The sequence below is a fragment of the Pectinophora gossypiella genome, chromosome 11 (assembly GCF_024362695.1).
Source record: "Pectinophora gossypiella chromosome 11, ilPecGoss1.1, whole genome shotgun sequence".
In the NCBI taxonomy this organism is placed as follows: Eukaryota; Metazoa; Arthropoda; class Insecta; order Lepidoptera; family Gelechiidae; genus Pectinophora; species Pectinophora gossypiella.
Window position 1 is genome coordinate 7,130,882 of NC_065414.1, and position 26,143 is coordinate 7,157,024.

General features: G+C 37.1%; 3 protein-coding genes across 3 annotated transcripts in view; 1 reads left to right on the plus strand and 2 right to left on the minus strand.

Annotated features, from left to right (window-relative positions):
- The window catches only part of LOC126370988 (hemicentin-2-like), a 540,644-nt gene that overhangs the window by 396,247 nt on the left and 118,254 nt on the right, over nt 1–26,143 (minus strand). The window lies entirely within an intron of this gene.
- The window catches only part of LOC126370948 (elongation factor-like GTPase 1), a 133,802-nt gene that overhangs the window by 88,423 nt on the left and 19,236 nt on the right, over nt 1–26,143 (plus strand). The window lies entirely within an intron of this gene.
- On the minus strand, nt 1,793–20,811 carry LOC126370994 (protein giant-lens-like). Its single transcript, XM_050016191.1, has 4 exons — nt 20,476–20,811; nt 4,185–4,309; nt 3,665–3,932; nt 1,793–3,316 (listed from the first exon to the last, which is right to left on the minus strand). Exons 1-4 carry the CDS (start codon nt 20,665–20,667, stop codon nt 3,068–3,070), a joined length of 834 nt encoding a protein of 277 aa, XP_049872148.1. The 5' UTR covers nt 20,668–20,811; the 3' UTR covers nt 1,793–3,067.

Consider the following 26,143-nt stretch of genomic DNA (forward strand, 5'->3'; position numbering starts at 1 on the left):
ATAGTGACTCTAGATGCACACAAGACATAATAGCCAGAATTGCAATAGCCAAACAAGCATTTAACAGGAAAAAATACATTTTGAAAACCAAAAACATATCATTAAAAATAAGGAAACGGTTTATTAAATCATATATTTGGAGCATTGCACTCTATGGAAGTGAAACGTGGACTATGACACAGAGAGACAGAGAGAGATTGGAAGCGTTTGAGATGTGGTGTTGGCGAAGGATGGAGGGTATAAGCTGGACTGAAATGGTGTCAAATGAAAAAGTGCTGGAAAGAGTTGAAGAAAAGAGAACCATATTGAAGACTATAGAGAACCGGAGAGGAAATATGATTGGCCACCTGATACGACACGATTCATTTATAACAAACATTATAGAAGGAAAAATTGAAGGGAAGAGAGGAAGGGGTAGACCTAGGATAACATTTATGAAACAAATAAAAGAGAAGGTGCAGGTCGTGTCGTATCGGGAGGTGAAGGTTTTGGCGGGAAGAAGAGAGGAATGGCGGTTACTCCACCGACAAGAGCGCAGCTCTTAAATAGAGAGAGAGACAGTATAAAGAAAGAAAGAAGCTCTTTGTAATCTACAAACGGTTGATGTTCAATGAACACTTTGAAAGTAACTAAAGAGTTGGATTAAATCGTTGATTCGTTGTTTGCAAAAGGTCAGTGCGCTTTGAAATATAATGGATCAGAATCAATGTAATGAATTCTTTTAACGTTTGGTTACTCTACTAGCACTGTAGAACGGTACGAATAAGTTGCAGTACGACTTTTATTACTTCTTCTTCTATCGTGTGGGTTGTGAGGTGGATTACCAACCTCATCAACTCTGGTGTCAGAGTTACTATTGAGCCGCCAAAGGCCCCTGACATAGCTCATGTAACGATTACGTACTTACATTACTTTTATTACTAATAGGCACAAGAAGATAAAACCTATGATGATAATATGCTCAGAGACGAGCAAAAAAGTTTAAAATGTTTCATGCTGCCTTCATCTAAGACTTCTTCTCCCTATTCCACTCCTATCAGAGACTGAATAGCATCAGAGCTATAGCACGCAGCTCTAAAAAGCATGGTGGCAACCGAACCAATGTCTCAAGCTTTTGAGCCAGGAGTGCCGCCTCTGGCCTTGTTTTTCCAGAGGTCTTCTTCCGGATAATGAGCTGGAGCAACTTGTACTTGTCATTTCTCGTGACGTGACCGAAGTGCGACAGTATCCTGATCTTGGTCATATAAGACACATCGACGCATTCAATTCCCAGTAGTTGGTTAGAAGCAATCGATTTAAACAACTAATAGTTTTATTGAACATCTTTGGTCAGGTTACTTGTATATGGTAATATTAAATAAGTCACTTGTGAAAACTCCCACCTTGTATCCCATATTTTGAGTGTATATTATTTTATATTCCTTAGTATTTTGCTTTAATATTGATAATGGTCAGAGAAAACGAGCTGGTAATTTACTGAACTGCTGGAAACGACCGGTTACAAAAAAATGCCAACCATACAATTACAGCAGAACTCAAATAACATTATTTTAAACACACACTTGTATTGGTTGGTGACTGTAATAACTAGTACAATTTACTTGATCATAAAAAGGTATTTTCTGGTACTGATATTACTAGTTTGCGTATTTTAAAGGTCTGTCTCATTTCTTTACTTCCTAAATGTTCACTTGCTTAACCACTGTGTGCATGATTACTTTTACAATCTTAGTGTTATCATTAATTACATTTTTGTTAAAATAGCAATTCAATCGAAAATGATACAACAATGTTAGATATCGAAACATTTATTCACATTCTGTCAATAATTTAACTTAATGTAGACCTATACATAACACCAATAGGGAAGACTTACATACCGCGGACATCATATTACTAACAACATGCTTTCTATTTACATAGATACAGGAGTTATAGGACGATTGTTTCTGGATAATTGGTTCTGATGATTTAAAAATCTAAACATAATAAAGGAAAATAAGAAAAAAACAGCCAAAACGTAAAGTCAACTAAAATCCGTATACAAAAAGCACAAATTTTTGATCTATAAAAACAATGTTTGTTCATAAAAAGTAATAGTAGCCTTAAAATATGTCTTAACCGTATAACTCGTTTAGTATAACAATAATTATTATACAATTGTTTAAACATAAACAAAACAATGAACAATTGTCTTCGTGACTGGAATGGAAGACAGCACTTGGAAGAACAAAACGCAACAAACTACGCAAGTTATGGCAAGTAAATAATTAATATATGAAAAAAATAATTTAAACTAAACGTTTGGAATGGTCTTAACCTAATATTATTATTTACATTTTAACAATAGCATCTGTCACTCGACAACCCTATATTGCCGGAGTTATACTGCCACTTGTAGCTGAACCCAGACAAAATATTTTTCATTCGCACTACAGTTAATACTAAAATGTTAAGTTATATTTAAAATTCTTCACATGTACCAAAGTAGTCAAGTAACACCGAAACTCTAAATAGGTATTTACATTATTATATCACTTATATTCGTTGTACCTACATCATTATATTAGAAACTTATAATATTTTGTTCGTCTTTGATCGTTTGAAGTCTAATTTAGAATTTAGACTAGACTTCACTATTATATTTGAATAATTGGTGCAATCTAGTCTAAAACCTAACTTAAATCATAAATTAAACAAACATAATAATAGTCGAACGTGTTACATTATTTCTTTACTGCATTTTTTTGTACTAAACAGGTAATGAGCAAAGCAATGTCTTTAGCATAAAATTAAACAATAACTATTTACTATTTATTAATGTTTTGTGTTCGCATTTGCAGTTAAGTTCCTATAAAACATTATTTTAGTTAAAAACTACTAAACTGAACAGCATTTGCTCGAATCTCAAATTGGAATGATCATACAAACTCAACTGCAAAAACAGACCAATAAATGCTCTAAACAAAATCCTTCAACGTAAGCGTTCAATGTACGTTATTAAGTACATATCCGGCTTATCACAATCTCTGGTATCGTCTTCTGCCTTTCCTCCTGTGTTAAATATTCAGTCTTTATCGCCTACAAACCTGTATGTGTCGGGTGGCGGTTCGGGCATGCAGTATCCGTGATATGTACGAATGTCTTCTGCAGCGTATGTGACCCCGGCTAACACCCCCGGTTCGGTGTGATGCCTCGGACAAGTATGGTCTCTTGGGCATTGGCAGATAGTACTGGCGTTGACTTCGTCGATCTGTTCGTGACGTCTTCTAACGCTGAACAACTTGCATGGTTCTTTCCTTGAACAGCGTAGTCTCTGAAAAGAAAAAAAAAATCAATTCAAAATCAATTTTTTCCACTTATTATATGATGGTTATCTTGCAGGCTAATGAAATACAAAATGGCAGTATTCTGGAATCTTGGTGAAGATTCAATCAACTGTATTCTAAACTAACAATTTACGTTTTAATATAGAAACTTTATAGATCGCCGTAAACTTATAAATCGAGTTATAAAATGTTACAGAGTCATCATGATAATACAGTATTATTGCTATACGAGAATGTCTAAGTAACGCTCCTAAAGCTTTTACGTCCAACGCCACCTAATGTAACTTAGGCGAACTAACAAGAGCGTAGCATTTTAAAATAGCTTCAATACTTACGCTCTGTGGTGAGCAGGCAAACTGGTATTGGTTCCCCTGTTCGCCGCTAGGTGTCGTGTGAGGTAGTTTCTTCAACAAATACGTGACTGAATTCTTAGGGCAATGACAGTTGACTATCTGCTGTGTGGCATTGGTGTCGGGGAACGAAAAGATGGTCCATGCCGCGTCCTTGAAGTAGCGACACTTGGGCAAGCGTTTCACAGGCTCACATGTCTTGTAGAGGGTAGTCTTGTCGGACAGCGTGTGGTTGTCATCGGCAGATAAGTCACTGGAATTGTAGAGAAAATTCGATTAGATAAAGTCGAGTAAACATAGAGGAAGTGGCTGATGATAGTGATAAATAGGATAAAATCTGTGTAAAGTTTATAATCATCAGACCTCCTTACTGATAATAATAATATGATTTTATTAATAGGCAGAACATAATATATTTTTAGACTTGTGATAGTTCTTACTCAAAATAAAATACTAATAATACATTTTAATTGAGGAAACAAAACTTGGCCCTTCCGTTACTTACCTAGAACAAGGCCGGTGTCCTAAACAGCGACATCTCCTCTCGATCCAGGGCTGCGTGCTGTCGTAAAGGTCAACTTTACTGCAGACCTGGCGCGCCCTACAATCTGGCAAATCCTCTTCCGATCCCTGCAAACAAATGGAATTGAACCATTAATACAGCTACAAAGCCATTAAATCACATTAAACCGAATTACATGAAACTCGCAAAATATTGAACACTTCCTACTAAAACAGATGTACGTGACCGACACGCAAACTAAATTAATTAGAAACTAAACAATTACAATCGCAAATCAATTCAATATTGTCCATAAAACAATTGATAGTCACGAAGCCTACCAATATTCGCTGTGCACATTATTGATTTGTCTCGTTTCAATTCAACTCGCATCGTCGATTCCCATTCAAAACCTATACATTCGCTGCAGCAGTAAAATTTGACATGGATTGAATTCAAAAGTCGAAAGAAAAGCTTCAACGCAACAAAAGTCAAGTTTTTGCGTTGGCCCTGATGCATGGGAAAAGTCCAATGTGTAGGTACAAATTAGATCACACCTGCTGTCCCAAGAAACATAATGAAAGAGATTATTATAACGAGCGACGACGTCCGAAAGATGTTAATCATAACGATTCAAACTTCGTAGTATTACAATGCAGGGACATGTGTGCTCTAAATCCATTCACTTGTTTTTTCTTGTTTATTTTTTTTGTGTGGAAGGACCATCGGTCGTACTTCCGACCGGAAGACGTGCCATTCGGCAACCTGTTCACTGTGGGAATATTTTTTCTGCACACAAACTTTTTCTAGGGTTACTACTTGTTATTTCGATGCTTGCTACAGAATTTATTTGTGTATTAATTTCCGGTCGTTTTCGTTATATATTTTACATTATAATAGAAGCCGAATTTCCTAGCTATGGAATGTAACATCATTAAGGCGTTGGGTACATAAGATGTAACTAAAAAAAATATCCAAGATTCTCGTCACCCAAAACGTTTCTTAACTCAAGCCATGTTAAAAAACACACTTTACAAAACCCGTCGTCTTTAAAAGCCATATTCTTTGACAACCCTAACACGGAGGTGTGAAAAAAACATTGTTTTTTCGTTGTTCCGGATATACTTCCCGTTTCTTGTGTATTGCGATAGATTTCGCGGAAACTGCCTCGGTCGTATCTTCCACAACCGGATATAGGCCCTTTTGTGTAACAAACAAAAAGCTAGATGAAAAGGAACTGCACAATGTACGGGTTGTTGACTTACGTCGACAACAGTTTAGTTTTATTTAACGGAGTAACGTTGGCGTTCTGAATGCTAATGCCATTTGTAAGAAAACTACATATAAGATGCTGCACGGAATTTCTAATAAGGTACAAAAAATAAATTATGACAAAAACTTTTATTACGTAGGCATATAAAGCCTCTTTCTGTTTTAGTTAATTCAATACTCGTTAATTCTTTATCTGATTCATTTTACATAGTGACATGCTGTATTTCATAATGCCAATATCTTCATTACTGTTACAAATCTTTTGCAATGTATATTTACAACTCTAATCAAAATTCTAATTAAAATTATGTAGAGGACTCGATTCATTGAATAATTTCAAACTTGTCAATTCTACCAATTTAATCTGTTCGATCTAACAGGCACAGGTGGATACCCATTTAAAAATACGAAGAGTCGTTATCGCAATATCGCGTGTTCTTAATTCACTATAATGTTTGAATACACAATGATCACACGTTTTCCAAAATACTGGTCATTTGTAACGCGCTCAAGGGCACATCGGATGTTCTCTTTAGATTTTTTGGAAACGATATTTGACACCGGCTTGGGGCAACGAATTAATGTGACCAAATCGACCATCCTTTGGCAATTGGGCTCACAGTGGCGAGTACACACTTGTGAGTCCTTTAAAATTGTAATTATAATTGTAAAGAAAATTATGGATGTGGCTTAAATTTGGCGTTTATTGCAAACTATACGTAGACATCAACTATCTCATGGTTTTCTAATATCAAATGGATCTACGTAAACTTGGGAAATTATGCAATAGCAAAATATTTGCAAACGTTGCTCTCCCAATTACTGTACACACGTTTAAACAGAGTAATGCTCTGTCTAGTCACAATTTACAGGTAACTAACTTGAAGGTGTCCATCTGTACCAGCCCTAAGTGAGAACGCATCTTGTAAATCCGAGTGCGCAGGAGTGGCGCGGCGCGGGCGGCGCGGCATCCGGTCCATCGGACAGGTGGCTGCGTCGCCGCGCCCACTCTAATGAAACAATTTGTCCACCGACCTTCCACAACCTTCTCTATACGGCTATCCTTATCTAACACACGCACCCACAGACTCTCTGTCCTCCTCTAGGGACTGCTTCTTGCGTGAGCAGTAGCCTCCTAAATCCTGTCGTTTGCCTCGTATGCCACTTTCAGCTCTATCGTGCTCTGCTTATGAACTCTGTCCAACGTTTCCCTAAATTACGTCGCCTTGAGGCTTAATTTTCGCTCAGTCGCTAACATTTTGTATACCTTTTTTTCTACTTTAACATATTCTACTAATTTGTGAAGAATTGGCTTTCTCTTTTACTTTTTCATCATATCATTTGTAACTTCATGAATGTGTACTTGCTGTAATATTTTTGGGTCTATCTTACATTGACACCGGCTAATCAGGGCATTTCTTATCGCCGCACATATCGACTAGCAGCCATCTCTCCATGTGTACTATGATTATTTTCATAAATTGTTTCCTCAATAGTCACGGCTATGTACTTAAGTAATTATAGAATCGAATTTGGGCCCCACTCGCCCGCGGCGGCGGATGCGGCGGTGCGAGTTCGATTCCCGGTAACACAGGTAGCCAACAACAAATTATTAATCCGCGTAATCACCCATCGCCAGCGGTTACAAGTCATTTATTACAACTGTAATTTATTACAAAATTTAAAACGTCTCGGTTGAGGCTTTAAATTAGATTTTCATCTTGTATTAGTCAACTTACATTCGTCGAAGGATCTATTTGGAATTGGTTGATTTTGTTTTTATTGTTTTTCAATTGTTAATCTTGGATCTTTTGATTAACATTTTTGTGGTTCACCACATGATTATATTTCTCATCCGGTTGCCATACCAATGTACGAAACAGCCTAAACTACGATGAAAATTATTAAGCAATCTGTTTTCTCCAAAAGTCGTTACACAAACATCGCATCAAAAAGACTTCAACGCGAACGGAAACGAATTGCAGAATTCAACTGGCGCGGTATTATTTAGCTGGCGCAAGAGAATTGTCATCTCATATAGGTAGCTGAGAAAATTGATCTAATAAGATGATCTAATAAAATGTGAAAGACAATTTTGTTTGTTTCTTTGTAACAGGTTTTTTAAATTTTTTGTTTGTTTTTATATTCAAGTCAAAATGAAGTTAAGTGCCATTTTGGACTACTTGTTATCACTAATGGATATTATTTTTTGCAGTATATATTTACTTTAATGAGATTTATTATAATAAATACGTTCCCATTCCCAGTATCATGTATATGATTGTTTAGTGACCTATTTCCTACTTGACAGTATGTTATAATCTAAATAATGCATGATGCCGCATTGCAGCCAATATCGCGTTAGGTCATCCATCATATTGGAAACCTCGGTAATCTATCTACTCTATCATCATCATCAGCCCATTGACGTCCCCACTGCTGGGGTACGGGCCTTCCCTATGAATGGATAGAGAGATCGGACCTTAAACCATCACGCGGGCCCAGTGCGGATTAATGGTTATTAACGACTGCTAATGCAGCCGGGACCAAAGGCTTAACGTGCCTTCCGAAGCACGGAGGAGCTCGAGATGAAAACTTTTTTTTCTACTCTCTCTACTCTGTTCTTTGTACTTTTTAAGTACAGAAGTTTACTGCAAGTTTTTTTCTATTGTCTTCAACTCTAACAACAATTCCATTCTAGATTTTTCCTACATGCCAATCAAAGTTACAAAAGAGAAGTGCACTGTATCATTATACAGTCGGACAAAATCGAAAATCTTATGACCTTATAAACCACCTCCGAGTAAAATGAACCTAAAGAACTGTTGTAACCTAAGTCCAACAACAGAATGTCGTCAAGTAATAAGCACAACAACAGCGAAGTAAATCGACACTGTCGACGCGAGCGGAAGATTGAATGAATGTTCGTACAACACTTACTAATACATTACATAAACTGGTATATCGTGAACTGGACAATCAGTGTTACATCATAATGCATATATGGATTGTATGGCTCTTGTTAATGAACGTATTAACGAGTTTTTCCTCGTTTTTATAAGCAGTCGCTTCCATTATCGATGACATCTAATCTTTTATGTCTATATTTTATAGCGTTTTCTAAAGGCACTCGTATCGTATGTCTTACTACTTAATAATAACCTTGACACCAGGGCTAATAGTCATTCACCTCACAACCCACACGAGAGAAGAAGTCTATCATCACGTGTGTATAAATTTTTTTAAAGGTAAAAATCTTATATTCCTACTAGCACCATTCTCAAGTACCTAACCTACGTCTTAAAAGCGTGTAGTCACATAATACGAATACACAGGGTGTCCTCATTGTGGTGCTGTACATCCGGAGATCCCATTCAAGATGCACGTGGCCAGGATGCCGGGTTTGATTCCCGACTCAAGTGTTACGTTCAGTTTCTCATTCAGAGCATGAAGTCTTTCAAGATAAAAATGGGGATAATTTTGGAGTAACATACTTTTGAAAACACGTGTAGGTCTACGCTTTAAGTAGTCGGAACTTCTAGATATAACCGCTAGGTTTCTATTAATTTTCTTTGAGGCGAAAAAGAAACTTAGATAGTAAATAATGTTCAACAAAAATAAAGTTGTGTTAGGCGGAACTACCCTACTTCACTTATTTAAGTTTTTGTCAGTTTTATCTTCCCGCGTACATTAAAATTTTTGAAAGTTTTGATGCTGTATGAGTTTTTTCTTTATCCAAAAATTGCGTCTTCACATGCAAATGAAATTAACAGCACACTATAATATAAAACTAAACCGTTGTAAAGTGGAACAATCTTTAAACGATTATAAAATTTAATTATTCCACTGGGTGTTACAAAAAGAAATCAAAGCCCAGAAGCTACCTCGATCAATGTTTATTTTTTAAAACGGTGAGCGTTAAAAAAAGATGAACGTATTTAGGTTTTTATCGCGTAACACAGGTGTCTTCTTGGATCCTGTTCGGTCTCTTATTGAACTTTTTTTCTCAGTCTAAAGCCGATTATACAAACTTGGATATTCTTTTTACTCGAACTGTTACAACAAAATACGACACTTTTCAAAATAGCGTAATCGATACTACGCACTATACAATTTCAACATTAGTTAAGTTTTTAAACCTGCGCTTCTGAGAAAGCTTTACAGCGTTTTGTTTTACATGCCTTGTAGAAACTCCTGGACGAATTTTAAGGAGGCTTAAATGGGCCGGTACTTAGAAACGAAACAAGTTCCGCGGATTTTAATGGTACTAATTGATTTATAGATTAAAACTCTGCTACCTTCTCCAATATTCGTCACACAATTTTTCTAAGGATGTAAGCATAGAGAACAACCGACGAACAAGAACATGAAACCTCGAGTCCTATATCTCTTTGTAAATAACTTAAACGAATACATTCGCGCTGTGAAATGAATGATAGCATGTTAACACGCCACGACAATAAGAAAACATGGAAGTTACATTACTAAACTTTGCTTGTTGGCAAAACTTTGCAGTTTATTATCAGTATAGCTCATTAGTGACGTTTTAGTAACTGTGAAGTTAAAGATTATGGTGATTCGTTGTGATACATTTAACTCTGTAGATATTCTTTTGACGACGATTTTTAAATAATGATTATATTCTTTTTTTATAATACTTTTTGGTTGGAATTCTTTGGTTTCTTCGGTGTCCTAAAACTTTATAGTTCACATTGTTTCTTTCAATACGATTATTAGTGATACTACTTTCTTGAAATAAAATGCTGTTCTAAGAATACAACGTCTTTAGTGTCAATTTGTGTAATTGTTTAATGTTTCTTTCTTATCAGATGAATACTCAGTGTAATGTATCCCTAGCTTTACGAGATGGTCGGTCTAAGCTCAATCCCCGTCAAGGGCACTCCGCATTCACTTTTCTTTGTAGACGCGTGTCTGTGGTCACGGTTTTTATATGCCCACCCCGTGACGAAATGTAAATTATCTTATTATTTCTTATTGATTTTATTTCCTATCCCGACTACTCTAAAAACTTATTGAAGATGATAATGCAATTGCCATTGAAGTGAATAAATATCCAAACGTTGGCAATATCTGTGGAGATAATTAGATCTAGTCCTTATAAGACAGGAAATTGTTGTCAAAAATCACGTTGCGAGATATCGGTAATTTTCGCATACTTATTAGCAAACGCGATTTCCAATTTCTTTGCCTTTTCCTTGATCTATTTCAGTATCTGTATCTACCGTATTTTTTCTGCCTACGTCAGATTAATGGTGCTTATTCTAGTACACACCATTTAATCTGTTTCAGTTTCTTATCCGCCGAAAAAGAAAGGGATGGGTAATCGACAGGTATAAAATTTATGGAACACACGTCAATTTTAAGCAGATATCTAAAAAACCCTCCCGAAATTTTACATTGGCCAATAACCCGACAAAATTAAGTTGACAGCACACGTCAATCAGATTGCATATCAGCAAGATGCTTATTTTATTCGCCCGCGTTATTCATTAATTCATTCATTTATTTTAAAATTAACAGTTGTCAATCATCCGTTCCTTTGCTTTTCGGCGGATAATAAAATGACGGGTATAACTTAAAATAAAATTAGAAGGTGTCTGCAGGAATCGAGGCCAATGTCTTTCTAGTACATGCATATTTCTAACATCTCCAACATTGCAATGTTTTATCCCTATAGGATTGTCTTCATTTGGACTATTTTGTTTCTGTTGTCCATAATAACTTATCGATTAGTTGTCTACGTGCTGATAGTCACGCGATAAAATGTATTTTTAGATTTTATAATGATTGGGAATAATTCATTTGACTTAGTTATCACAGATAAACTAGTCAAAGGTCAATCTTACTTCCGCTTTGAATGTAACTTTAAATAATAAGCGTTTGATATGAACTTTAAGATATAAAATTATATAGTAGGTACGGGAGTCTCATGAAAGAGCCGCCACAGCAGTCTTCTCCTTTAAGATTTGGCAAAAACTAACAGTGAATCAGCTTATTAAGATGAAAGGTTCCATGTTAGGTCTCAATATTCTTTAAAAATGTAATCTGATCCATGTCTGAAAGATTGGAGGATTAATCGTGTACCTTCACAGTCAAAATCCTAACGATTTTAATTTCATGGAAACTCCTGTCAATTTCTTCATAGTCAATCACACTATAGGAATACTATCTGTCAAGACACTGAGCTACACGAACATTTCTTACGAGGATAATCCGGCTTAAGCCTGCTTCCGTCCAGCTGTCACGGACACCACTTTTCTATTTCCCGGTTACCTTTAAAATAAGTTATTTCTTTTAATTTCTTTCTCATCCTCCGTCTCACAGGATGGCTATGTAAGTGGTCCGTTTCCTTCAAGTTGCATTTTTTATTATCTCACATTTGCGAGCTCCCGTTACGTCCGCCCCGGTATCCGATCCATGGACCTTCCTTTCGGATATTAACGTTACTCAATCCCCGGTACTCGTATTTTCAAGTAAATTTCTTCACAATACGTTTCGCAACATCCTGTTAATGAACTTGTTTGTTATTAGGAGGTATTACAGTTTTTGATAGCGCTCAGGAACTGAAGTAATTGTTAGTGTTACTTTTTGCCTTGTTTTTGGTTATATAATCAATAAAAAAATGTGTTACAGTTAATATCATCACTCATCTATCAAACATCTATCTGTCAGAGCAATCGTCAACTTGCCACCTATAACAGCCCGATCTTTATCTATCACCAATTATATACCAAAATTACCAACTAATTAACCATCTTGTACAAGCCTGATATTTATAATTATCTCATGATTACCACTACGAGTTAGTATATAATTGCGTGTCCAATTTAGGCCAATATAATGCGACACCCAACACCGCTATTGTTCACTGTTTGCACGCTACGGGGTTTGTATGTAGTGCTGTGCATTCTTAGTATACTTTCGGTTATGCGAAATTATTTTACTTGAGTACTTGTCTTGATCATTCGACTAGCTACCTTCTTACATTAAATCACGCCCGTATATCGCATATCGTACGCAAAGCTACAAGTCATCAGTGAGACAACATGCAGCTGCTTATGATATTCGTCCCTAACCTATCACCCCATCGCCCAAAATACAGTTCACAGTTTTGGAAAGGACGTATACGTCTTATCTACCTACCATCTTGGGAATCTCAATGTTGCGGTTTTGACCAAACAGTTGTTGCAGATCAACCACTAAGAATTACCAAAGGTAGGATATAGCGTTACGAATTTTGTTTAACTGAAATACAATTTCTAGTTAGTGACATTGATACCTTTAAAAGCATTATATTTTAAATAGTACTTTATCTTTTAGATATTTTAGGTATCATTGATGAGTCCCCAAATATATCAACGGCATTCAAAATGCTGTCAATTGGTTTACATCAAAGAAAATTGCAATAGTGATGGTCAAATTGCATGCCATTATTCTATTCAGTGTCCTCTGGAACGAGTCTTGACATTGTCTCATGAAATACTATACCTCGGCTTCCTTGGTCGTGGTCCTGTACCTATACGATACAAGTTATGTTTGAAATCATCGAAGCAGTTTACATTTTGATTCAGTAGTTATTCTACGTCTAAGGTTTTTTTAAAAATTAGTATATAGGAAAAGTAATCGACCTAAAACGTAACCCTGAGGTACTCTCATTGAACTTGTAAAGTAACATATTGTATTAAAAATATTGTAATATCAAAGCAACTGAAATATGTGTGGGATTTTGGGTTTGCTCAATTAAACAGTCAAGTACGGTTCAAACACTTATTTTTATTTTTAACCTCCGCGTAATTACACCACCATCGTTTTCGTCCGCCATCCGCTATCTCGCCTTCCCTTCTCACTCCTTCTATCACTCTCACTCATTCACACTCCTTCACTCAATCTATCATTTCTCTATGCATCCCTTCTATACTCTATACCTTCTGTACTACTCATGTTACTCGTCTACTTCTCACACAATCATCTCAACTCACCTGTCACTCACTCAGCCACACGCCTACACTCGGCTGTCCTGACATAAAGCTTGCCCTCAAGCTTTACAAATAGCTCTACACCAAAACATCAATGACTCTATTACAATGACTCTATTACAATGACTCTATGACAATGACTCTATGACAATGACTCTATTACATAAACAAAACATTCTCATATAACAACTCATTCATACACTATCACACCTCCTAAAATTCTTGTTACAATTATAAATCTTAAAAAAATACAAAAACTCTATAAGCAAGTCAATAGGTATTAAACACTGTTACACAATACTAAGTCTTATCCACCCTAGATATTCTCAAAATATTTTAATGCAAAAAAAAGTTACATTCCACACTAAAACTCGTCTAAGAAACAAGACATACCTACACAACTTATGTTTAAACTGAAACACCTTCAAATATATTTTTTATAAAAGAACATCTAAAACAAAACTATTTCCTTCAATTTTATTTAAACAATACAGCTTGTGTACTTCGACAACAATCTAAACATCTAAATATCAAACAAAACTAGATAAAGTTCTCATATGTTGTAATAACAAACTAACTATAAAATTCAGTACAAGTAAGTCTTATCAGGGAAACTGTAAACACAATAAATGAATTTCTTAACCAACAGTCTTAATTATTTCAATAAACAGTCTTAATATTCATTATCTTACTTATGACATGTAAAAATTTACACCCTAACTTTTACATAACAACTCAAGCAAAAACAAAGCATGGTTACTGGGTCTGAACCTCAGTATAATTTTAAAGAAAATACTAATTAAAAGTGATGTGAAATAATGAAATAGTAAAAATAAACCTCTTCAAGCCTCTCTAGCCAATGCCATAAGGATACATCTGCATGAAGTCTGCACTAGCATCGGACTTCTTCATCTTCTCAACGTCACAACAATCTCTCCATCTGACTTTAATAGACTTACAGGGTTCTAATAATTTTGGCATTAATTTCATACTGCTCCTAAACTGAGTCCTTTTAGCTGCTCTCTCTCTTTCCTGTGTACTTTCCTTTCTAATCCTATCATAATTCTTCTTATTTTCTTCTTTTCTTTTGAACTTCTTGACTGTTCGTTTCAATTCTTCTCTATTGTACGTGTAATTTTGGTTTTCTTCTCTTAATAACCATAAATTGCTGCTGCTTTTCCTCCTGAGTAGCACTAACAGGTTAGCATCATTGGAGGTACTGACTTTAACACCTTCTTCTTCAAGCCACTCCAGTCTTTCTAACTCAACCTCTTCTTGCTCCATGACTGTCAAACGTCTAAGTCGCCGGGGAACAGGTATTTCATCCTTCAAAACATTCTTCAACTCTGTAGGAGATACTCTCGTCTTCGTCGGGGTATAGGAAGTGTCCAAGGACTCAACTTTGTCTTGTATGGAATTGCTCTTCACTTCACAACCTAAAAAGTCAACCTCAGCAGGAAAATGTTTGATTTTTGTTGACCACGAATCGTCAAAAGAAGGCAAAAAGGTGACTTTGTTGTGATCCAGTAACATGACAGTTTTCTGCAATAATTGTTGACCAATAATCATATCGTACGGCATTACATGAATTGGCACAATATTAAACTTTACGTCCGTAAAATATTTACCGTCTATTGTCACAACAGTAACAAAACAATCACACGATCGCACGTCGCTTGCGCCGAATCCCGATAATATCACGTCACACTTCTCTGGTTTATCGATGTTTAACTTCTCATAACACGTCGCAGACATTAAGTTTGCTTCACTTCCCGTATCAATAAGCGCGCAGACCGTTTTTCCATTAACTTGTACAGATTTTAACGGCCGATTTCTTCCATTAACTTCTTCGTTTATCATCATAACTTGCGAATATGCACCGGTATGTGATCTGTCAAACTCAACTCCATTCTTCACGTCATTCTCGTTCATCTCAGTGTTGCCAGTATTCGTATCTAAATTCCTACCATTTTCTGACACTTTAATGCACCATTGTTTCGCCGACTGGACCGGTCTTCGTTCACTCACTTGCTTTGCCGACATGTCGCATTGCGACAGGGGTTTCGCCGAACCGCCAGATGTCGCTGTCGCTGCTATCACCATTGGATTTTTCGGGCAATGCAATGCAATATGGCCGAACAATCCGCACTGGAAACATCTTAATCCTTTTCCACGATGTGGGCACTGTGATGAAACATGATTTTCTTCGCCGCAATTATAACACTTCACACGTCTATCTTCCTGTCTTCGTCTTGCTGTATTATTATCCTGTTCTCTCGTCGCATTATGTCGTTGCTTCACACTTTTACACACATGTTCATAGATTTTAAGCTTCTCTTTCAGGTCTCCAAACGTCGATACGCCATACAACATAATCTTGTTGTTTTCATAGTCTTGTATACCGTCTACAATATACTGTATAGTAATGTAATCAGGTAATTTTCCTCTTCTGCCGAGCTCCTTCATAGCTAACATATACTCGTAGCATGTTTCGTTATTCGTCTTCTTCTTCGTACTTAGGATTTCGTGTAATTCTTTTTGGTTAATTGTATCAGAAAATTCCTTCATAATCGCGGTTTTCAAATCCTCAAACGTCTTGAAAACACGCTCCGACTTCAGCCATAGCTCCGCCGTCGAACACAATGATCGCCTCGCTATAATAAGCTTTTGTATAGGCGTCCAGTTGAAGATCTCGCCATTATCTTCAATTTCTTCCACCCATCGTGACACAGTATACATCTTGTCATTTCCCGAGAATTTAGGTATGATGCCGTCGTACATCATCGAGTAATTTGGTACAACCGGTACCGATTCTGGATCTGGTTGTCCACGTCGTCCGCCCTTCATATTTTCCGTCGTCATGATAATCGAAATTAATCGAGCCGTCTGATCGATAATTTCGCGTCTTCGTCGTCGTCTAACTAGCCACTCGGTGCCGTCTGCGCCTCGTGTCCGTCGTGAAAATTTTCGCCGTCTGCGAACGTCGTTGTCCCACCGTATCCTGTCCAATTAATGAGCACCCATCCCGGACGAGCCCCCAAAATGTGGGATTTTGGGTTTGCTCAATTAAACAGTCAAGTACGGTTCAAACACTTATTTTTATTTTTAACCTCCGCGTAATTACACCACCATCGTTTTCGTCCGCCATCCGCTATCTCGCCTTCCCTTCTCACTCCTTCTATCACTCTCACTCATTCACACTCCTTCACTCAATCTATCATTTCTCTATGCATCCCTTCTATACTCTATACCTTCTGTACTACTCATGTTACTCGTCTACTTCTCACACAATCATCTCAACTCACCTGTCACTCACTCAGCCACACGCCTACATATGCTATGTTACTTAATGCCGTTAAATACATTTTTGTATTGAAAATAAATCACCGAATTTTCTAAATGTTTACGTCATCACGTTAGCAAATGCCTTGCAAAGTTTATTTAACTACTAAACTTTAATATCTTATAAATGTGTACGAAGAGAAAACAAACTAAAAGTAATTTAAGTTCAGAATTGTATGTATCTATTTAACTTTATAAGACCATTTAGAATGTCGGGTTTATTTAAATAGAACAGGTTTACCTCGTGGCATCAAGTGACAGTTATATAATCAAGTTTGCCGCTGATTTCACAGGGCAAAATACCTATAAGGTACAACGTTCAGTTAGAAAAAAGTCATAAAGATAAAAAAGACGTGACAAGGTCTATCGCAGCAAGATGAAACTGATTGGTCATTGGAAGAAAAACGAGTCTTTATTTCTTAAGATTCCAACAATGAAGCATCTTTACAACCATAAGTTTCATCTGCAGCCATTCAAAGTTGCTTTTGAGGGGTGGAACGGAGAAGTGTTGTACAATTACTTACAACGTGGAGGGGAGTTCCCGGAGACCGGCGGCTAGATCACAGCACGGCACCCTCCGCGTTTTGTTATTCAAATCTCAAGGAGCACTAAACTCGCCTTTTATTTACTCGCGCCTTTGACTCTCGCCGGCCTTTCCATGCCTCATTATTGCCAAAAACGCCGCGTTTGCAATCACCACCCCACCAAACAACGTCCAATAGAAAACTTCATGGTTAAAAACGTTTGAGAAAACCCCGTCTCGAAACTCGTATATTATCTGTCAAGATTTAAGCTCTCGCTTAAAACGTAATATGAATAAACGACAAGATAACTTTAAATTCCATTCCATAAAGAGACGAACGATCGAAAAGACGGTTACCGTTACGAATGGGCTTAAAGCACCTTAAAGCAACTTAAAGCCAGTGACATAAAAAGAAGTTTTTTTAAGCAAATAGCACACACGGGCCGGGACGGGCCTCAGCCGTAAGTCATCGAAGCTGTCAAGATAAGAATGAGTGAATGAACACCTGCCGCTACCGGGGTTACGCGTGCGCCTACACACACACACACACACACATTTTATAATACCATTTAAAAAAGTCCTCAGTAGACTCGAGCTTAAATCTTAAGCTCCACCATCTACGGTTGATATTTGAAGGGAGGAAATACTTTTTTAAAACCGATTATCGAACGTAATTATGGACCTAGGTTAGTACGATTATCTTCTTGAATAGACTTTAAAAATTAGGCGTAATAATGATTATCGTTGTTTTTGAAATACGACATACAAAACTTGACATCCGGAACCTGTTTATATTAGGTTTTGTTGGCCTAGAAATATTTATTGTGATACATGTTCTCATATAGAAGTAATTTTAATTTCATCACAGGAAATTGATGATGATGTTATGGTGTTTTTTTAAATAACATGTGTATTAATATTTTCCACGTTGTGTGGATTAGTCATAGAGACGAATGCGTGTTTATAATGAGTGGGGTTCTATTCTAGTTGTCAATTAATTGTCCTAATTGTGGGGCGGTTCCCTTCGTGGAATCTTCGGAACACTCCGCAATCGTACGATGGTATGCGTCATTTATTTATTGCTGACTATTACCTGTTTCGTTCATTCATCGTTTTGGGTTTTACGTTTGTTAAAAAGCTATTAATTATTCGTTTTGTAAAGTAACAACCCAAAGGGGTAGTCAGAGGTGTATATTAGTAGTGGAGAGGTGTGCGTGGTAGTAGTGGTGTAGGGTGTATAAATTTTATATTGATATGAAATTAAACACACTATTACATGCTAGCTCGCCAGCTATTACTTAAACATAGTTGGCGAGGAGTGGTAGTATAACTATACATCTCTGCCTACCCCTTTGGAGATACACGCGTGATGCTATGTTATCTTATGAAATTAATATTAATTATTTTTGACCTACCTAGATCAGTAAACTTTTGCTATATTTGATCACCTAAGTTGATATAAGGAGAGGTAAGTAAGTATCCATCGCAAGATGAATTGAGTACTCATGCTGATGGATATATCTCTAACTAGCACAATTGGGAATATGGTAACTTATGTTATTTTGTCAATATGTGTAGGTATTTGGTGAATTGTTTATTTGTATTCAGTAGAAATAGCTGTTTCAATGGTCAGTAATTAATTACCGCAGAAAAGTTATGATACAACTTCTTAGGTATATAATATTTAGAAGATGAGCTTACAGTTGGTAGGAATATCTGTATTTGATAACTATATTTCTAAATTTGAATATAATTAGGTACCATCATCTAAAGGATTAAAATCAGTAAAGTTTATTTACTTCACAAACACTCGATTTGAACATAAAATTTGTGAAGAGGCTAAAGCCTAAACTAGGTGAAACCTGGCATATAGGGCACCAGGTCCACCTCCGCAACACAATATAACTTAAGCTCACGACTATATCCCAATTGGGGTAGTCAAAGGTGCATCCATCGCAAGATGAACTAACCTCACCGAGCTTTCTGTTCTACAACTCTTTAATAATATGCCTCAGCTAATTGTCTGAAAGAAGATGATCCGTGCTTCGGAAGGCACGTTAAGCCGTTAGTCCCGATTACTACTTACGGATATAAGTTAGTAGTCGTTACATGAGCCATCTCAGGGGCCTTTGGCGGCTCAATAGCAACCCTGCCGCCAGGGTTGATGGGGTTGGTCATCCACCTCACAACCCACACGATAAAAGAAGAGAAGAATAATATGCCTTTCTATTTAAATCTTCTAATTTAACCAATCTAGGCACATAACTGTGGCCTGTGGAGGAAAGCGAGTTCTAAAAACAGAAACGTAATGGAGTGAAGTTTATCAAACATTATCATTTCCTGAAGTTTCCAACTAAAGTTGTTATAGGCTTAGTCGTATCGGTCACGATACCTACGCCACAATTCTGTAGACATACATAGGATACATAAAGTCGTACCTATAATCCCCACCAGGGTATACAGAGTCCTAATTTAACAGAAAATAACTTTCAATTAAGTAAGACCTACATGGTGCTATTTTATCTTAAGATAGAATAGGGACAGTTTACCAACCATGTTTGAAATGCCGTACGTATGAGGATACGTACGTATTACAACATAATCTAGAACAATAATAGCATATTCTGTTTTATATTCAATTGGTGTATCGTATTCGTACAATTTTTAAATTAAATAAAATCTCAGCCTTGGTAATATGACCCTTAAATCTCATACTTTTGGCGCCAATGCCTTTTGCGAAAGCAAACTCATTTGCTCTGTCTGACCGTGATTTGTCAACAAACTTAAATTACCTACGATTATTTTATATTTCAACATATCCCTTTTGGAGTAGTTTTATGTCTACGTAAGATTTAAAATATCACTTAAATTATTCTTATCATTGAAGGTCACTTGGCAAATATCATCATCCTCTTGCCTCCCATTCTACACCTATAAGTGGGGTCGCACAACGTGTATTCTTCTTCCATTTATCTCTGTCACTTAATGGAAGTATAGAACAGTGCTTTTAATCAGACTTACATACCTACTAGACTATTTTGAATCTCTGAACATTTGTGCCCTTTAAAAGTGGAATGCGAAATATTATATGAACTTCTAACTCTCAAAAGAACGAAAATGAAGTACCTACGCAACACACAGCACTAAGTCACCAACTTACCCCGGTCTGGTACAGAATCTTGAGTCCACTTTTAGGCGGCAACGGGGTCCGTCTATGCTGGAGCAAAGGCAGTTTATCTGGGCGTCTTATGTGAATTTCTCCCGAAGGTCTGAAAGCTTCTAAAGGGGTTCGTATGACTGCCCGCGCGCAGGCGAGGGTTGAGACTAGGACGATAGTCGTAATCACTTGCATGTTGCACTGTCACTTGTGGTAGTCGGTAAGTTAGTTGTGGTCGCGTGTGCCGTGGGTTGGACTCTGGCCCGCACTGCCGTCAGCGCGGCAAAGCAGGTACGAGTTGGCCTACGCCTGGTATAAACCACCTCCGACCGCGCGCCAACGCTCTTGGTACTTTGAAGGCTTTTGGAGGGAAATCTCTTTGCGTCCCTAATAAGTTTTAAACTTATTTAAATGCGATTTTGAGTTTAAGACGCGTCGTCCACGAACTTCCTAGATTATTATGACGACTGACGCGAAATGACATGTTCACGTTAGAACATGAACGTGACAAAGACAAAGTAATGTAGTAGCAATGAATAAATAGCTTGTCTTTTTTATCATTTACAAAGATCATTAGTTTTGAATTTGTGATAGGTTGTGTATTTTATTAATTAATTTGTTACACTTTAATACCTAATAAAATATATTAATTAATTTTGATTAGGTATCTCTTAATTTGTATACGTACATGTTTTTATACCTCTATCTTACAAGTATCAAGTGGGCTCAGTCGTCTTCGGGTTGACTTCCTACCGACGATGTTTTTTTACACAATCTTGTTGCTCTGACGTAAAGATGCGTCCACCAAGACACTAAGTTGTGGCTAAGTTAGCACTAAATTTCATAACATTTCACTTGGATACACTTAGATTTTTTAGTAAGAAGTTAGGTTTCAGGAGTAGTAGTTTTTATTCGTTAGTTTTAATGGAATTCGTTATGAATCTTAGTTTAAAAAAGGAGAAGCTAGAGTCCTAGCAATAAAAAAAAAATATTTTTATTCATTTAATGGATCACTTACAGCTATGCACATTATAAGATTTAGTTAAGACATAAGTAAACAGTACTAATGTCTAAGCAATTTACATAAGTAATTCAAAAATATAAATAAATGAATAAATAAGAACCTTTAATAAGAATCAAAAATATTAAGCACACCCAAATATAATTCCGTAGTGTTTCTAGTTTTATAGACATCGATATAAAGTCTACAATAGTCCAACTCTAACGTCGCTACCTATGCTATAGTTAACGTACAGACCATCACACAAGTTTTCCCATAAGTTATTCAATCGCCAGAAAAGGGAACGTCAATAACTAGATTTCATAGTAAACCAGGAAAGAATATCGCCACCCTTCTCATAACACCACTTCACCATACAAAGGCTACTATTCAATTGTTTTAAAACAATGCCATACATTTCGTAGAACAGGATTTCTCATTCATAGGAATTGAAAAAGAAACCATTGTGGGTATACCCGTAGTGTTGTGAGGGACTTGATTCTCGATAAAGGACTCCTGTCCTGTGGTAGATCTCACATATTTTAGGGCTTATAAAAGCAAGTTTAAATTTTGTCTATTTTTACAATAATTTAAACATTCTATTTTCATATTTTTAATACTCCCTCTTTTTTATAAGGCCCCTCTGCCCGTAGTGCATAGATATAAATAAAACTAGTTATCTATTTTATTCACCTGATTGTTCGAAAAAGCAAGATGACTCCGTGCTTCGGAGGGCACGTTAAGCCGTTAGTTCCGGAACTGTTACTGCAATAAACTTTTTTTTTTATTAATTTTGTATTGAAGAATTTTAAATTATTACTTATTACTACATAAAATAAACAATACTTAAAACAAAATATTTCAACAATATTCCCATAATTTTACTGTCACATAATAAGTACCTGTTTTTTTACTCTCGAGTCAGTCACCTTTATAACTTTTTTTAACTAAATAAATATTTTAGGTAACTAGGTACCTCGTAGGTATATCCAGGTTCTTAATAGCGACTTCAACTCAAAGACTCGTGCCAGTTATGGAAAACCGAGTCGAGTCGTCAAAATGAAACTATAAGACTCGAATTTCTTACAGCACTAGTGTAACGCGACCTAAGTCGGTCTGCCATCTCGCTCGCTCCCATTCACCAGCCGCAGCAGGCATCAATGGGCCGCTCCTTATGAATGAACGGATAGTCACTATAGTACTATACATACTTGCTTATACATGTATACTTGTTTGTATCGAGTTATAATATGATCGGGGTATTAACTATATAAGTACAGGTAAGTACGTATGTCTTTGGAGGCTATGGCACGTGGTTCATGTTATTTTTGTTCGGGGTTTTAAATGTTGCAGGTTATGTTAATAAGAACTGATTTTTATACTCAGGTTATTTTTCCGATGGAGTAGGGAAAATTGGGTTGGCGGACAACTCGCCCTAAGAAATTCTGAGCCGTGGGCCAGTTGTCTACTCGTGATATTTGAAAGGGGTAAACTGGGCCGAGTACGAAGGGCCAGTTGCCACTTTTAATATTACTAGCGGGTAAATCGTCTCAGTAATCAATTAACTGGTTTTGAATAAATATTTTAGCAATGAGGGCTGGGTCTGGCAATGCCACGAATCGCAATGTGTTTGTGGAAAGCTAAATTCAAGCGTTTTTCTATATTTCTTTTTTTATAACATAGGCTCACGCCTGTATGCTCGAAGGGGTGGGCAGGGGTACTTAGTATACACACCCACTCATCGCCAGCTATGTTTAAGTGCCATGTAATAGAAGGCGAGCCTATGCCATTAATTAGTCACAAGTCTTGGAAACTACGTTATTTCAATTACTTATGATCCAAACATGAATTTAAACTCATTAAGCCGGATTCAGTGGTTTAGAGCCCAGACAAGAAGCGAACCCGGGACACTTCGATATAAGTCTCGTGTTCTTTGAACAGCATGATGTTTTCCTTCACAGAAAACCTATTGTAAAATCTTCATAAATTCCTAAGAATGCAATCCAAGTACTTGCATGGATTTGAACTCACGACCTCCAAGTTCAAACCCGGTGCTACCAGTGCACGTGGCAACTCCTTTTATTTTGTACAGGTAATAAATGTTTCGCTCGAAGGCTACATTAGCTTTAACATTGAGGCTGTATAAGTTTGTATAGTGGTCCTGTGATTTATTATACTGGTTATTTTAGAAGACATCTTATTTGTTAGTAATTCTATATCGTCGTGCCCTCTTGTCACTCCTCTAAGCTATGTCTCCGAGTGCAAGATACATATTTCAATCATTATTTGGGTTGACATGTTATTGTGAACATCTCTCGTGTGGGTTGATCGTGCGATCAACAACCGACCTCATCAAACCTGGTGTCAGGGTTATTCTTCTCTCGGCCTCCGTGGTCCAGTGGTTGAGCGTTGGGCTCACGATCCGGAGGTCCCGGGTTCGAATTCCCGTGGTGACATATCACAAAAATTACTCTGTGATTCCTAGTTTGGTTCGGACATTACAGGCTGATCACCTGATTGTCCGAAAGTAAGATGATCCTTCAGATGGCACGTTAAGCCGTTGGTCCCGGTTACTACTTACTGATGTAAGTAAGTAGTCGTTACATGAGTCATGTTAGGGGCCTTTGGCGGCTCAATAGGAACCCTGAAACCGGGGTTGATGAGGTTGGTAATCCACCTCACAACCCACACGAAAGAAGAAGGTTTATTAACCTGCCAAAGCGCCCTGGCATGGCTCATGTAACTACTACATACTTAAGTAACTAGTTCCCAGGACCGACTGAACGTGCCCTCCGAAGCACGGGTCGTCTTATTTCCGGACAATCGGGTCCCTGCAATGTCCTAACTAAACTAGGGATCATCATCTCCCCAGCGTTATTCCTTTTTTCACAGGGTCCGCTTACCCACCCACAAGATTTGACAGGGCCGATTTTGTTCAGAAGCGACTGCCTGTCTGACCTTCCAACCCGCGAAGGAAAAACCAGTCCAATACAGAGACGGGGACAACCAAACTAGGAATCATAAAGTGGTTATTGTTAATTATGTCCCAACCGGGATTCGTACGTGGGACCTCAGTATCGTGAGCTCAACGCTCAATCACTTGACTATAGCGGCCTTTATTTATGAACATGTAATTGTAATATTTATATTGAGAAATTCATGTTCTAATAACATTATTTATTTATTTATTTATGGATCACTTAGAGCTATGCATATTATAATATTTAGTTAGGACATAATTAAACATAAGTAAAACAGTACTTAGTGTAAGCCAATTACAAGTGAAACACAACATTCATCATAAAAAGAAAACAACATCTATTCTGTTGAGGCTAACATTACGGCTCTTTCTTTAAGAATCAGCATAGTACTAGAATTTGCCTCTTTAAAAAACTGTGAATACCCACACATTACATACATATCGTGCTTTAAGTTTATAAAGGGTAGGTTTGCTATTTTAGTACTTGCGTGTAATGAATTTGAGGTCACGTTAACGTCCACCAACGCATCGCGGCAAGGAATGATTGTCTACCCGAATAGTTTGCAGATCAATAACAGAGATAAGTAGGTACTTGTAACCATGGTATAAGAAAACCAGATATGCTCAAAACTGACAGCTATCATTTCAAGGTTAGCCCTGCTGACATCATACGACGCTATGTTGCCATTTATAAATTACCCACGTCCAATGTTTTTAATTTACTTTGCAAGATATTTTGTACTTTCAGTAAAAGATTAACGTACAGTTTTAATGATTTTTATACCTGTGACAAATAATAGTAATTAAAAACATCTTCATCATCAGCCCATTAACGTCCCCACTGCTGGGGCACGGGCCTTCCCTATGGATGGATAGGGAGATCGGGCCTTAAACCATCACGCGGGCCCAGTGCGGATTGATAGTTTATTAACGACTGCTAATGCAGCCGGGACCAAATGCTTAACGTGCCTTCCGAAGCACGGAGGAGCTCGAGATGGAAACTTTTTTTTGTGGTCACCCATCCTATGACCGGCCTTTGCGAAAGTTACTTAACTTCAACAATCGCAGACCGAGCGCGTTTACCGCTGCGCCACCGAGCTCCTCGTAATTAAATACATTAGTCAATAATTCACTTAATTTTCAATAATAAAATTTACGTCTTTGGAATGTTGGAGATACCAATTTAATGGTAACACTTACGTCATCAAGGGCTAGCAATGGCGGCTTGTCATAGGATTGAGCATACCTGGTCTTCTTATACCATGCTTATAGCTAGGTCACTTTGAGTATGAAAAATAAGTCTGTGTCTACATGAGTGCCAAAAATAAATGAGTAACAGAGAACAATTGTTCCATGCAAAGTCAGAAGTGTGATTATATAAGGCAGCGATCTATAAAGTGGATTTATTATAATTTATAAGATAAATGATCTTTGTTTTTATAACACTCATCCGTGCTTAGGGAAAATCACGAAGAGAAAATTAAATCGAATAAAATCATAGGTAAGATGTCCAACATCAATTTCATTTACATAGTATCACATCGAGGTTTCACTATTTCTATCGTGCGGATTATGAGGTGGATTTAGTGTTGTAAAAATGAGCGCTGAGCGTCGAGCGTTTAGCGCTGAGTCGACGCTTTGGAGCGTTTTAGACTCAAGCGTAAAGCGCTTGAGCGTTTAAGGCTTGCGAG

Coding starts and splice junctions, on each gene's coding strand:
- LOC126370994 (XM_050016191.1), bottom strand. CDS start 20,667: ATGCAAGTGATTACGACTATCGTCCTAGTCTCAACCCTCGCCTGCGCG. Junction 3,933..4,184: donor GGACACCGGCCTTGTTCTAG/GTAAGTAACGGA, acceptor CTACAATTCCAG/TGACTTATCTGCCGATGACA. Junction 3,317..3,664: donor TTGCCTGCTCACCACAGAGC/GTAAGTATTGAA, acceptor TTTTCTTTTCAG/AGACTACGCTGTTCAAGGAA.